The following is a 14,111-nucleotide window of genomic DNA, read 5'->3' as shown; positions in this document are numbered from 1 at the left end:
GTGACAAATACTATTTTCTCTTTCATATTAAGATGAATAATTTATAGATATGACTTGTTTCCTAATAAGTAGGTAAGACGTCTCATATATGTTTGAATGTAAAAGTTTGAACGCCAACATTTAAATAAATAGGTATCATCCAGTAAACATTCGAAGAGATTGTTACACACTGGGAAATGGTTCTATTGGGTCAAATGGTTTGCTACCTAAATACTTGCAGCTCCAATTAGAAGAGCAGTAAGCCCTGCATCATTAACCAAAACTGAGATAATGGAGATGCCAAAGAAAGCACGAGTGTTACAACCAAATAGCAGTGGGAGATACCTTGTGACTTGAGAGCTCCTAGCAATTCATTAGTTGTTTTCTGAGATATGTCAGAAAACTGGTACTGAAATGCACAACTTAGAAGGGAACTATTTCAAAAGCCTCCACACAGTGGCTTTACAAGCTTCTGAAATGGGAAATATATAGGACACAGAATATACTTGGACATGCCTTTATGATGAATCTCATGTTTTCCCCCCCCTCTAGTGCTTAATAAATGATAAATTGTCCTACATTCTCCTCACTTATTCAGGAAAACAGCTATCTCTGTTAGAGTTTGAGGTATTTCTCCAAGCAGCAGCATTTTTGGCAACAGCTGAACAAGATGCACAAATGCAAAATATATGCGACTAAAAGATCTTCCATCTGAAGCTCAGAACTCAGAACCTGTTACTCTTTCGCTGATAGTTGAGCCGAAAGCTGGCCCACCTTTACGGTAGCACATGAGAAACTCCACTGGGTAGCCTTTCAATTTGTGTGGTACAATTCCAAGATCGCTAAATGTTAGAGCTGCACGATACAAGGTCACGTAGTAAGAGAGATGCAAAAGGCAATGCTTGACTATAGCATAAGATGTTCCCAAAATATACCCACCATTTTCAGACACTACTGTATCAACAGTAAGAGAGTTGATCTGATCTAGATTGAATGTATCTGGGTTTGGCAGAGGAAAAGGTACTTTCTTCAGAAGGAACTCCCGAGGAGATGCAAGTGCCTGCAAAGCCAGCAATATATCGTTAGATGTCAACACATGCAGAATCAACAAGTAGCTTACCCTAAATATACTTTGAATGCTGATTCAAGATCACCATGAACATAGATTGAACGCTAGGAAGACATACTAGAGGCCACCTACTTCTTACAATTAACATTATAACATATAAAATAAAAGAAACAGTAACATCTCCAGGATGAACTAGAAATTTTCTCTGGAAAAGTAATGTATTTTTTCCTTACCCTTGCAATAGGAAAAGGAACCTTGACATAATGTGGCCATTCTCGTATCATGTCATACATCAGTTCAGCCTACAACATGCATCACTTTTAGTACAACTTCAATACAACTAGCTATAACTAAAGAAAATTAACCAACAAATATTTATTCCACATATCAAATTTCTTGACTAGTCTTAACTTCCACAAGAAAGTAATGATTCACAAGAATTACCAGTTGATGTACAGTAAAAACCTCCGGTCCACCGAGCTCATAGACCTTCCCCATGCTGGTACCATCATCTTTTAAGGAAGCCATAATGGCAGCAGCCACGTCGACAACATAAACTGGTTGAATCCTGCAGGCACAATTACAGGAGATGTAATTTGCAGATTTTCATGGATTTACTTAGTCGTGAACAAAGAAAATTGTTAATGTTTTAGCAAGAATAACTTTCTCAAATAATATCTAATTATAGAAGGGGTTACTGCAGCTTCGTAAGTACTTTGTAGATCCACCCCCTATGAGTGGGAGAAAACTCCACTTCTTTGCGAATTGTGCCCATCTATTCAAAATCCGATCTTCTGTGCCAATCATGACCCCAGGCTTCATAATTGTGGCCTGATAATTGTGAAACACGTTACAAATAGATAAGGCTTAATACAGCTAAGCAATTATGACTATTTACCTCCATGTGAGAGGCATGTCCCATGCAGATCCTACATAACACTTTTTACAGTTCAACCATTAAAAAGGCAGCAGTGGATTACTAAGGTTACTAGCTATGAGTATTTTTCTTTTCTTTTGGAACTGACAGAAACAGTAAATGTTCAAAACAAAGAAAACCCAACAATTAGACACATTGATCCTTTGCATGATAAGACATGTCAGGTAGCTCATGAAGGAATATCACTTCTTTTAAGCCAAGAAAGCATATATGATGTTGCAGGATCTAAAAGGCTCTGACTAGTTGGACCCAAAAGTTTCATTTTAAAAGACTTGTCAATCTGACAGATTAACCGCTGCAATCCCTTTAACTTAGTTCTCAACATGGAGAAGAGAACTTCAAACATAACCTCTCAAGTCCCAAAGATAATAATCTCCAATACCGCATATTAACATCTTAAATTTTGTTGCCAAAGTGAAAATCTGAGAACTAGGAATAAGACAAGTTCCCTTTTATTCTTCCTAGAGAAAGAGCAGTAAAATACTCGTATCATCTTGTATTGCAATAGTTGTCTCTAACACTTATTGCAATACACAGTTTAACAACTTAATAGTGTTGCTCCAAACTTCCAATTCAACAAGCCCAAACTCCGGATCAATTCTGACCCAATTACTACCTCAAGCTAGACTACATCAAGAAGCAAGTAATATTTGAAAGTCGCCATAAAAAATGAGAGGTAATCTCCATGGCTTAGATATCACTCTTGACCAAAACTTCAAAGCCCGTAGCAGGAACCTTTTTGACCTTGGCTATAGCAATAATTCACAAGGCCTATATGCTTGATGAATTACAAAAGTTAACAACCTTCCATCCTAATATTGCTAACCAACTATAAATGTAAAGATCAGACTGAAAGAAAGTAACCTCAGGAAACTCTCTTAAGACAGATTCCTCAGCTGCAGCCTTTGCCCTTAGCATTCTTGAGGGAGATGATGGTGATGCCCCTAGGCAAGACACTTGAATAAATCTCATGATACCTCCATGTTCTTTTGCAATCTGCATAGTATGTAAACAAGTTCTTACATTCTTTATTCAGAAAAGAAGAAGGTCGTCTAAGCATTAGATCACCATCATGCAAGCAAAGAAGGGAGTAAAAGTAGGAAAACAAATATTAAAATGCTAATAAATTATGCCCATAAAATCAACTTAGCATGGAGCCTAAAATAAAACACAATCTACATCAAGCCCATAAAAGCAGAAATCCAATCACGATAGCAGTGCATACAATGGAAAAAAAGTAATCAAATTCTCAAACTACTTTTGCATCCCGTAGGGTTTTACTTAGTTTCTTTTTACATCACAAATTGAGTCTACTCGCCAAAGTAACAACATATCAGGAAGCATCTCTTAAAGACCTAAACTATCAACAACTATCAAAAAGATTCAATATTGTAAGTGCTAAGAGGATCTGTGACAAAATCCCATATGAGGAAAACAAAATTTTCTTTTAATATTGTGATACTGTGGACTCACTAACATGCAAGAAGTTGGAAAAGAAGATGAAAAAGAGAAAAAAATGTATAAATAAAAAAAGAGTTCATGATGATCTCATTTATCATTGTATGATCATATCTCCCATATCTCACCCTGTTTAGCTCGTTCCCAAATATGCTAGGTTGCATCTGTTATAATAGTTACTTCTTACAATGATGCTACATCCAATAAGTTTAGCATAATCAACTATCTCTTCATACTCAGGCACTTACAAGCAAACCAAATAATGCTGACCATAAAAAAAATGTTTCAAAGGAAGCTCAAAACTCAAACAATAGATCTTCTCTCTAAAGTAAATATGCTCCAAATAAGCAAACAATGAATATATGAAAGTTAGCAAAAGCTTACCACTGCAAGTTGTTCGGCCATGGCATGATTAACTTCCTCAAAGCTGTAGTTTCTTGTCTCATACTCCCTTCCTGTCATTTCAAAAGCCAATAACTATTTTACTAGTATCCTTTAGGATAATGTGTTACAGAAGCCAAGCATAACATACAAACCGATGAGGTTCAAAACCACATTTGACTTAGCCATCACTGCTTTGATTGAACTTTCATCTCTTGGATTATATTTCATAGGGACAATCTGAAAGCACAAAAAAATGAAAAAAAAATGTCAAAATTTAAAAACTCTTCAGCAAAGTAAATTATATGGAATATGCAGTGTTTGGTGCATAAACTTAACACTATTAATAACTAAGTCTGCACCTGACCCAAATCGCCCATCAATTTGAGGTGCCGCTGAGAATCCTCAGATCCTCGAAAAGGAACAAGTACTTGAGAACCTAGTTTAGCTGTAGAAGGGCATAGACACTTCATGTTAATTTTTTGGCAAATGCGTAATATGATCATGAAATTTCCAACATCTTGATTTTCCATAGAAAACTGACAGAGGGATCTATAAGCAAAGTTCTACAGTGAAACAAGTACAGGACCACAAACTCAGGAATATGGATAGCTCATAGCTCAGAAACCGTTGTTTAACCGTCCAATGTTATCAATTAAACATCTTTCCGATTTATTCACATTTATGAATTAAGCATCCTAGGACTCACCAAGCTGTTGGACAACATAACGACCAAGAAATCCTGTAGCTCCAAAAACAGTCGCAACAATTCCACTGCAGAAATTTGCCAGTTCTAGTGAGGTGAATATGCATTTCAATGCCTAAACTGAATCCACGTTATAAAAGAGCAAAATTCCAGATTTCATCCCATGGTAGAATGTAAATGATCCTCCAATATATGCTCGTTCACGAATCTTCCATTCCAAGCATGACATTAATGTAGCAAAGGGAAAAAAAATTACCTCACCGACGACCTCCCACCCGTGCCCTTGCGGACGAGATACCCGGTTCCTTTGGCCGAAATGGTCGACACATATCGAGGGTGATCAATTCCAAACTCCGCCCCTATAAACCATCATTACGATCAAATACAATAAACCGCATAAATACTTGAGGAGATCGTGATAGATCTGGAGCAATTGTTCCCAAAAAGATGAAAATTTAACCCTAGGAACGACATGGAGTATAACATACCAGAACAGGAGAGGGGATAGATGGATTTGAAGGTGGCAAGAGCAGGCGATTGCTCGAGAAACCGCTGCCCCGAGCGTCTCCAAGTCGCCTGCATCATTTCGCCGATCGATCGAGAGCGAGAGCGACAGCGAGAGAGAGAGAGAGAAGGGAGTTCCGAAGCGGAGTCGAAGGTGATCGAGATGGGCAGTATTGGAAAGTATACATCCACGATATAGTTCGGCCCAAATTAGGCCCAAATATAACCTTAAATTAAAAGCCCATTAAGGTAATGGCTTCTATCATATGGTGAGGAAAGCCCAAACTAGGCCCATTTTACATCTAGACCCTTGGTCTATTTTCATACAGACCCTTCATTTTTTTTGTCGTAACATATTTATCTTCTTAATTATGAAAAACCTCTAAAATATTTTCTTTTTTTTAATATAAAACTATTTTATTTTTATTTTTATTTTTATTTTACATAAAAATTGAGGATAAAATAATTATTTGTTGTTTTTGTTAACACCATCGTCAGAGGGTGAAAAATCTATGTGTAGAAAATAAAAATCAATTAGATGGTGAATAGGAAAAGAGCAATAATTGGTCTTAGTCTAATTATTATTTAATTCTCAAAATTGTAATCATATCAGGGAAAATATGGAAGGTTCAGCTGCTGCCACGTCATTAGGTATGTAAACTATTCGTAAAAGTGTCCTTTGGCGAGGAAGGTTCGATTGTTTCGATTTGACTTTTGAAATAAATAAAGTAATTTTAAAAATAATTATCTATCTTAATTTTTTCCACTACCATTCTATAAAAATATCTGAAAAACCGACCGTCATCATCATCGATTCACATAGATTGAACAACTGTGATCACAACTTAAATTAAATATACATGAACATATAATTACAGTAGATATGATCATAGTCGTACGATGTACGTATAAAAAATTCTATCATATTTGTTTCAAAGAAAGTCTGCAGACTAAGAGTTATCATTCCGAGTGATAGTTACCGGCTAGGATAAGAGTTAAGAGATTATTGCATCAACTAATACAACAAACCTTAACGAAAGGGAGAAGAGAAATTCTCTTAATGCAAAATGCATTATGAAAGAATAGTCACCAATAGGATAAAAACTCGGTTGGTTAAAGAAGCTCATATTGTATTAAAAACACCGGGATTCAAATTATAGCAATATCGGTATTTAGTGGGACAAGAAAAATCATTGTCATTGCATGTGAAAGTGCTATTTGGCTCAACAAAAAACACCACCACCATTGGTTGAAGATCACATCAAACAAATGGGTAGTAAATAAAGAGGAATATCTCAACTTTATGTGATGTTAGCTATCACAAGGGGAATAATATTTCAAAATCAGGCTTGGAATCTTGCCTTAGACCCTATTAGTCATATCAACATCCCTTTTCCTCTTCAGGATAACATATCTTTTGCCTTTTAATTTGATTATATAATTAACTGCAGCCAAAAGGCTGGTGGATAATTAAATTATAGTTTGGTGCTTAATAATTATATTATACATCTGAGCAAAGCTCATCTCCTTTGACCAATGACCTCTCTTTCTCTTTCTCTATCTCTATCACTCTCTCTCTCTTAGATTAGCAATCATATGATCTCATGTGCTTCCATTCACAAAGTAAACAGAATCTAAAATGGTTAGTAGGAAGCATGCTGGATCCTTTCAAGTGTTAAGCATAGATTTAAGTTAAGTTTGGCCATATCTACATGCTTAACTAAGATACCTTCAAACTATATCAATGTAAAAAGGGGGAAAAATATATTAAGGTACGGCTAACCTTCTACTCTAATTTTTTTCTATTTACATAAATATATCGATATAATAATATTATATATATTTGAAAAATAAGAGTTTTTTCTAAGTGGAGCCCTAAGCGGCTGCCCAATCAGTAGCCTAGCAATTGAGCCGCCCCTGATAATATATATATATATATATATATATATATATATATATATTTCTCTCTCTCTCTCTAACTAATTAGGTAAATAGTTCATGAACCTTGGGGAGAGAGCATTTACTAGGACATACTCTTATTACTCTAATAAATTTAAAATAAATCGAAATAAAATGAGGCCATGAACTTAACTCTTGAAACCCTAAAAAATCTCTTAGGCTAAATCTTCTTGTTCCCTTAAACATTGAGGTTTCTTACTGCCTTAAAACATAATCATGCATGTCAAGAAGCATGTTCCTCTAAGCACAAGAAAAGATAGTAGTATTAGTTCTAAATCCTATCAATTAGTACTTGTAAATCATTTGCTTTCCATGTGATGCATCTAGGAAAAGGTTTTTAGTCCTAACCACATGGATACATATATATATATTAATATCATTACCAACATCAACACATGATCTCATGCACATTTCATGCCCCAAAATATTTTGTCTCGAAATAATAAGATTTCTCATCCTATAAATGCAAGGATTAATGGATTAAATAAAAATTATGATACCACATGCATACCTAACATGGGTACTAACTAACTCCCAACCGTTTTAAGTACCGACCAAATTAACCGAATCTAGCCCTTGATCGGCGGTCAAAGTTTGGGAAATTAAATCTTAATTTGATGAAGGTACTTCAAATGTATATGTTTATATACTTTTGCACATTTTATTTTCCTAATGGGTGAATTGGGTCAAGAATGGGAGAACGTGACGAAGAACAATTATTGGATTTCTAAGCAATTAATGTGGCACCAAATGATTATTCTCGTCATTATCCATGATCTTCCATGTGATTGATCATCTGAGATTCTTATTATAGATTCGAGAGAAATTTATATTTATATATATATATAATTTTAATTACAAGTTTAAGTTAATAAACGATTCAAGATTTAATTTTGAATAAGGAAAGTTTAAGCAAACATAGATTATTAGGATTTGAGTTCCCTTTAGTAGAAAGAAAGAAAGAAAGGAAAAGAGAAGAAAAAAAATTCTAGAGATTACTCGTTAATTAACACTTAATTAACAATGGCTTATAGGAAGCTACTACGAAGTTGTTATCAAAAAAATTGGGCATCATTTCACACGCATGCGCGAAACCCTAGCCGTAGGATTTTAATATTACGTTCGTGGAAAATATTTGGAGGCCTTGAGTGTACCACGTACTTTAATATCTCACTTTGTTATATTTATTTATTTATTTTTAAATATTTATATCGTTAAAGTTGAAACGATGTAAAAAAATCTTGCCATCGAGCTTGCTTCTATGATCAAAAAAATTAAATACACCGACCATGCAATGCGCCTCAAAAGTATCATAAAATTTAACTCAAAGAATGCATGCTAACACCAAAGTCCCACGTATATCTAAGCTAGCAAAGATCACACCAAAGTTTCTTAATTAATTGTTTCAAGTAAGAAAAGGTGGTAATATATAATGGGTACAAAGCTCACACATCTATGCACATCCATGATGCTTAACATTCTAATATCAATTTTGTATGTTGCTTTACCTACCTACCTTCTTCCCTATGCTATATCGATTCTAACTTTAAATAATTATTTTTAAAAAAAATACTAATAGTTTAATAATTTGACTTAACGATTTAACGCTGCGGTGACTTAATGATTTGAAGGAGAAGCTCGGCAGCACGACAGTTTTGAAACAATATCTCGAGGTGATATTTAGTTTGGAGTATTAGCTCAATGATATTTATGACTTAAAATCTAAACTAAATGATTTAGTATATTGGTTAAAGTTTGATGGGACTTAAATATTTATGTAAGCATTAGAAAAATAGGAGGAGAAAAAAATCGTTTGTGTGTTAGCTTTTGGAGGGCTTCTAACTTTTTGAAGCCTTGGTTTGGAGAAGTCAAGTGGGCAGGAGCAAAAGGTGGCAAAGATGGATGTACTCATTTCCCATGCCCTAGAGAGTATATAATTCAAGGACTTAAACAAAAGCCAAATCCCTATCCTATCTCAAAAGGAGAGAGAGAGAGAGAGAGAGAGAGACAAAGATAAAAATTAAAATTAAAATAAATTTTCTTTTTAACAAGGTTCTATGCACATGCCTCCCCACCATTAAAAACTTCACTCTCAAACAAGAGAGTGGGGCTTCACTAGCTATCACTCCTCTTCATTCCTCAAACCTCACGCCAAGATAAACAAACAAAAGAAGAAGAAGAAGATGAAGAAAAAGAATACATCTAACTCACAATTGATTTAAACTATTACAAATTGTATACCTACTTAGTAGTAGAAACCTACTGCATATTAAATTTTTGTGGTATATGATATTTTTCATTATAGAAAAAAAAAAGCCTGAAAAAATGGAGTTACTTTTATTCTCAGAGATGCAAAACTAATATCTCTGCCTATAATTCTCTTTTTAATCTTTAATTTGTCTACTTAATATATTTCTATGATCTGAGCATACAGAGTTTTTTAAGCTTATTTCTTTGTAAGCTTAAATTTAAGAGTAGAGTATTATGAACATAGGTGTACATATATAAAAGAATGTCTCGTGGATGTAAGAGAGTCGTGTAACCCCAAAAATTATCCGAGATTTTGTGAGAAGATCGATTGTCTAATATATAGTCTATCTTTTATTTTATGGATTAGATATATTGTATCTCATCTCATTAAATTTTTATATATACTTAACTATTAACGGAGCTCCGTCTAAATCATTAAAATGCCTCTGTTATATTCATTTAGGTATTTTGGTAACTTATTATATTTGTTATGACGAGATATTTTAGATAAAAACTCTGACCGTTTTATTTTAGTTATAAGTATAAGAATTTAGATAAAAACTCTGACCGTTTTATTTTAGTTATAAGTATAAGAATTAGCTTAGTAAAAAGAAAAAAAAAAGTATTAAGAAGGTAAATTAATTTTATGCACGGGTTAAAGTGTATTTAACCGCATTAATGGGTTAAAAATATGCAGCTAAAGTACACAAGAATAGAGAAAAGTGGTTAGCGAGATGGGTCGCGGGGAAGCGCCAACTGTAAAGGATGGATACCCAATGTGGCTGGTGGGCCCAATCTCCTTTCAGCCGGGCCCACAAGTTAAGTTGACCCGGACGCGCCACGTGGTAGCACCCGTGGGGCCCGCTGGCCGGCGCATCGCCACGCGGGCGTGGATTAAGTAGTTATCGCCTTATGGGTGTTTTTAACTGTTTATGCCTTTTTGGTTTTTTTTAATTTTTTTTTTTTTATCAAAAAAAAAAAAAGTATTTGGTTTGAAATAAGAGATAAAAATGATCAAACTGACCTTATTTATTTTTAATATAAATATATATATTTATAATTGTTATATTATCTTCTTATAGTTTTCTTGGCTTATTTCTTTGTAATCTTAACGTATAAAATGTTGTATTTACATATAATTGTTTCAAAACCTAGGATACTTTTTTTATGACGTATTTGTTTGATTTGTGCACAGAAAAAGAAAGGTTTTTAAGGGGTATCAATATAAAAGCCAGATAGATATTTTGAATGATGAACTCTTAATATACGTGAAATATGACAAACTTTTTTCTTTTTCTTTTTTTGTTGGTAAGATTCGAATTAAGATAACACTCTTATATCAATTGCTTGGTCAGCATGGGAATATCAGAAGGATTATTATAAGATTGCTATATATCAAGATACCTACTAATTAAGCAACTGCATATTTTGTCAGGTTCATCTTATGCTTGCCAGTTTGGCATAGAGTGGCTTCCAGTTTCCAATGCAATCTAAGCTGAAACAATTAATTCTGGGCTCACTAATGCTGCCAAATACTTCACCAGGGAAGAAGGTGCCTCTTTAAGTTTGCTAAAAAGAAACACCACCAACCGTAGCAATCGTAAGAGATGGGATCTTATAATTAGGTGGCCTTTGTACTTTGCTGCTTATATTTTTTTGGACTTGATAGTACATAAACAATTAATTCTATTCATCCTTTTCTTATGCTCTTACTGGTTCAGGACCACTCTTCATCTGGATGTAAAGAATTTAACAATGTTTTAATTCACATCATTAAAGCTAAAGGAGGGTTCTCCAGCTCTTGAAGAGTACTCAATATTGAGATCCTATTGACCCTACTGCGAATGATCTTATCAGTTTAGGGAATAATAGTTTTGCTTGCAACTCTGATTCAATTCTCTCGTCTCTTGAAACTTCTGACAACTTTGATACATTCGTTTTAGCTGGTTGTTGTAGTGCAAACTAGTTGTCTCTCTGACTGCAATCTTTTGGCCACTTTGTGAGCTCAGCAAATACGTTAGCACAGCAGCTGAAGCCATGGAGGATGGGAATCTAAAGCCCTTTAGATAATACTGGATGGAGATAAAGTTTTGAGTCAGAATACAGTCAGTACATTGGGTTTACTGCAAAAAGAAAAGGTACTGCAGATCACTGCAGAAGAGTTCAGTTAAATTTTTTTTTTTAAAAAAAGAAAAATTAAAGTGAAAAAAGAAAGGTTCTTGAACAACTAAAAGTTTCAGCAGTACCTTATCATTCTGACCATAATTTTTTTGAGGAATTGCGCTAAAGTTAGCTTTCAGATATCCAACCTTAGAGCCGACTTGATAGAGAAAAACCTTTATAAAAGAATAAAACCTTGGAAATTATATAATTAACTCGTGGTTGTTTCCTCTTGGCATTCATCTAGACCTTATCTCTATGTGCTGGCTGTTCTCCAAAATAGGATAGTGTGAAACCAGGGGCATATCAATAGTAATTACAAGATCTAATAGCTTCATTCAACTTTTAAGAGAAAATATGTATATATATATTTGCAATGGGAGTAAATATCTCGTCCTAGAAGAAATAAAAAATTTGCATAAAGAAATGCATGAGACTGGTAGGCTTATCATTTGCTGAGGACGCACCCAATGCAGTAGCTTCCACTCCATTACACGCAGTTCTCATGACTATTCCCACCCCCCTCCCCTCTCCCTCCCTCCTATTTATACTCCCTCCTCTTCCCCCACCCTTCTCCACTTTACTTAGCTTGATCCATTACCACCTACTAGCTACTACTATTCTACTACTCCTACCCAGCTAGATAGCTCTTCGATCATGGCGCATTTGTCCGATCACGAGGACCTCTTCAAGAGGAGATGCAAGTGGGTCAACGGGCCCCTCATCGTCGGTGCCGGCCCTTCTGGCCTCGCCGTCGGTGCCTGCCTCAAAGAGCTTGGCGTACCTTTCGTCATCCTCGAGAGGTCGGATTGCATTGCCTCACTGTGGCAAAAACGAACCTACGATCGTCTCAAACTCCACCTCCCTAAGCAATTCTGCCAGCTGCCGAAGCTCCCCTTCCCCGATGACTTCCCGGAGTACCCGACCAAGAACCAGTTCATAAGCTACATGGAGTCGTACGCTGCCCGCTTCGACATCAACCCGCAGTTCAACGAGACGGTGCAGTCCGCGAAGTACGACGACACGTGCGGGATGTGGCGCGTGCGGAGCGTCGTCGCAGCCGCCGGGGCGGCGGGCGGCCCGCGGGGCGTCGAGGTCGAGTACATATGCCAGTGGCTGGTGGTGGCCACCGGGGAGAACGCGGACTGCGTGATGCCGGAGGTGGAAGGGTTGGGCGATCTCGGGAGGTCGGTCGTCCACGCCGCCGACTACAAGTCCGGCGAGGGGTACCGCGGGAAGCAGGTGCTCGTGGTCGGCTGCGGCAACTCCGGCATGGAGGTCTGCCTCGACCTCTGCCACCACGACGCCTACCCTACCATGGTCGTTCGCGACTCGGTAAGCAAACTCTTAACCCATCCCCCTTGCAAACCTCGCTCTGATATCGTATCATATCCATTAACATACCAGCAATGTATGTCATACCAGGTTCATGTGCTACCAAGGGAGATCCTTGGGATATCAACCTACGAGCTATCCTTCTCCTTGATGAAATGGATGCCATTATGGATGGTGGATAAGATCTTGCTAGCTATGTCGAGGATGATACTCGGGGACGTAGAAAAGTACGGCTTGCGGCGGCCGGCGGCGGGGCCGCTGGAGCTGAAGAAAGCAGAGGGAAAGACCCCTGTTTTGGAGATTGGAACACTGGGGAAGATCAAATCCGGCGAGATCAAGGTGGTGCCAGCAATCAACAAGTTCTCACATGGCAGAGTTGAGCTCGTCGATGGCCGAGTTCTTGATGTGGATGCGGTCGTCATGGCCACAGGCTACCGCAGCAATGTTCCTTCTTGGTTGAAGGTAGTTAGATCTCTCTCTCTCTTCTTCTTCTTCTTCTTCTTCTTTTCCCTATTAATGTTCTATGTTCACGTTCTCATGTTGGATCGACAGTTATGGTAGTTAGGTGTCTGACGCCATAGTAGAGTAGAAATAAGAGGGGAAAAATGATAGAATTGACTAGCAATATTGACAATTATACCCTTGATATACAATGCTCAGAGAGGTATTTTCTTGTCATTTTGTTAAAATGGATGGTAGTTAGTGGTCGTTGGGGGGTGTTGCATGTTACCTAGAACTCATTAGACAAATCTTTGTGATTAATAAGGGGATTAATCTTTTTTTTTCTTCCTTTTTTCCTTTTTTTCAGGGCACAGACTTCTTCACCAAAGAGGGGTTCCCAAGGCAACCATTTCCAAATGGGTGGAAGGGGAAGTGTGGGCTTTATGCAGTTGGGTTCACAAGGAGAGGGCTCTCAGGTGCATCACTGGATGCTGTGAGGATTGCAGAGGACATTGGCAAGGTGTGGAAGGAGGAGACTAAGCAGGCAAAGCATATTACCGCATGCCATAGGAGATGCATCTCACAGATCTAATCCTTATGAATCAACAGTGATTGTATCATATAATAAGGATAACAAGAGATAAGAAAAAAAACATGAGCAAAAAAAATGAAAAGGAGGGAGCCCTCTCTCAATGGAGCTCAATTTTTGCACTAGGAATGGTGCATGATGTATTATAGAGGAAAGTTGACGATGATGAGGCTTCTTTTTCTTTCTTTCTTTCTTTCTTTCTTTCTTTTTTGTTTTGTTTAACTTTGTGGATCTGTAACATTTCTGTGCCTCTTTTATTTTCTTTGTGAAAATTATGCAACTATGTGGATCTGAACCATTTCTGTGCCACTTACAACATGACTAGAACTCTGGATGAGCCCTG

At 36.7% G+C, this 14,111-nt stretch overlaps 2 protein-coding genes across 2 annotated transcripts; one reads left to right on the top strand and one right to left on the bottom strand.

Moving 5' to 3' along the window:
- Positions 1-325: 325 nt before the first annotated feature.
- LOC140801445 (NADH dehydrogenase [ubiquinone] 1 alpha subcomplex subunit 9, mitochondrial) lies at positions 326-5,194 on the bottom strand. Its single transcript, XM_073156568.1, has 12 exons — positions 5,019-5,194; positions 4,787-4,889; positions 4,534-4,598; positions 4,187-4,272; positions 3,980-4,064; positions 3,828-3,898; positions 2,850-2,981; positions 1,764-1,879; positions 1,493-1,616; positions 1,282-1,350; positions 919-1,039; positions 326-834 (listed from the first exon to the last, which is right to left on the bottom strand). The coding sequence occupies exons 1-12, from the start codon at positions 5,113-5,115 to the stop codon at positions 698-700; spliced, it is 1,206 nt and encodes a 401-aa protein (XP_073012669.1). The 5' UTR covers positions 5,116-5,194; the 3' UTR covers positions 326-697.
- Positions 5,195-11,947: 6,753 nt separating this feature from the next.
- Positions 11,948-14,066, top strand: LOC140801073 (probable indole-3-pyruvate monooxygenase YUCCA5). Its single transcript, XM_073156074.1, has 3 exons — positions 11,948-12,738; positions 12,829-13,200; positions 13,547-14,066. The coding sequence occupies exons 1-3, from the start codon at positions 12,061-12,063 to the stop codon at positions 13,769-13,771; spliced, it is 1,275 nt and encodes a 424-aa protein (XP_073012175.1). The 5' UTR covers positions 11,948-12,060; the 3' UTR covers positions 13,772-14,066.
- The last annotated feature ends 45 nt before the right edge of the window (positions 14,067-14,111 follow it).

Source organism: Typha latifolia, chromosome 14 (genome assembly GCF_019914945.1).
Source record: "Typha latifolia isolate L0001 chromosome 14, TyphaL0001v2, whole genome shotgun sequence".
In the NCBI taxonomy this organism is placed as follows: domain Eukaryota; kingdom Viridiplantae; phylum Streptophyta; class Magnoliopsida; order Poales; family Typhaceae; genus Typha; species Typha latifolia.
Note: the sequence above shows the minus strand (reverse complement) of the source record. Positions and strands in the feature narration are given on the sequence as shown.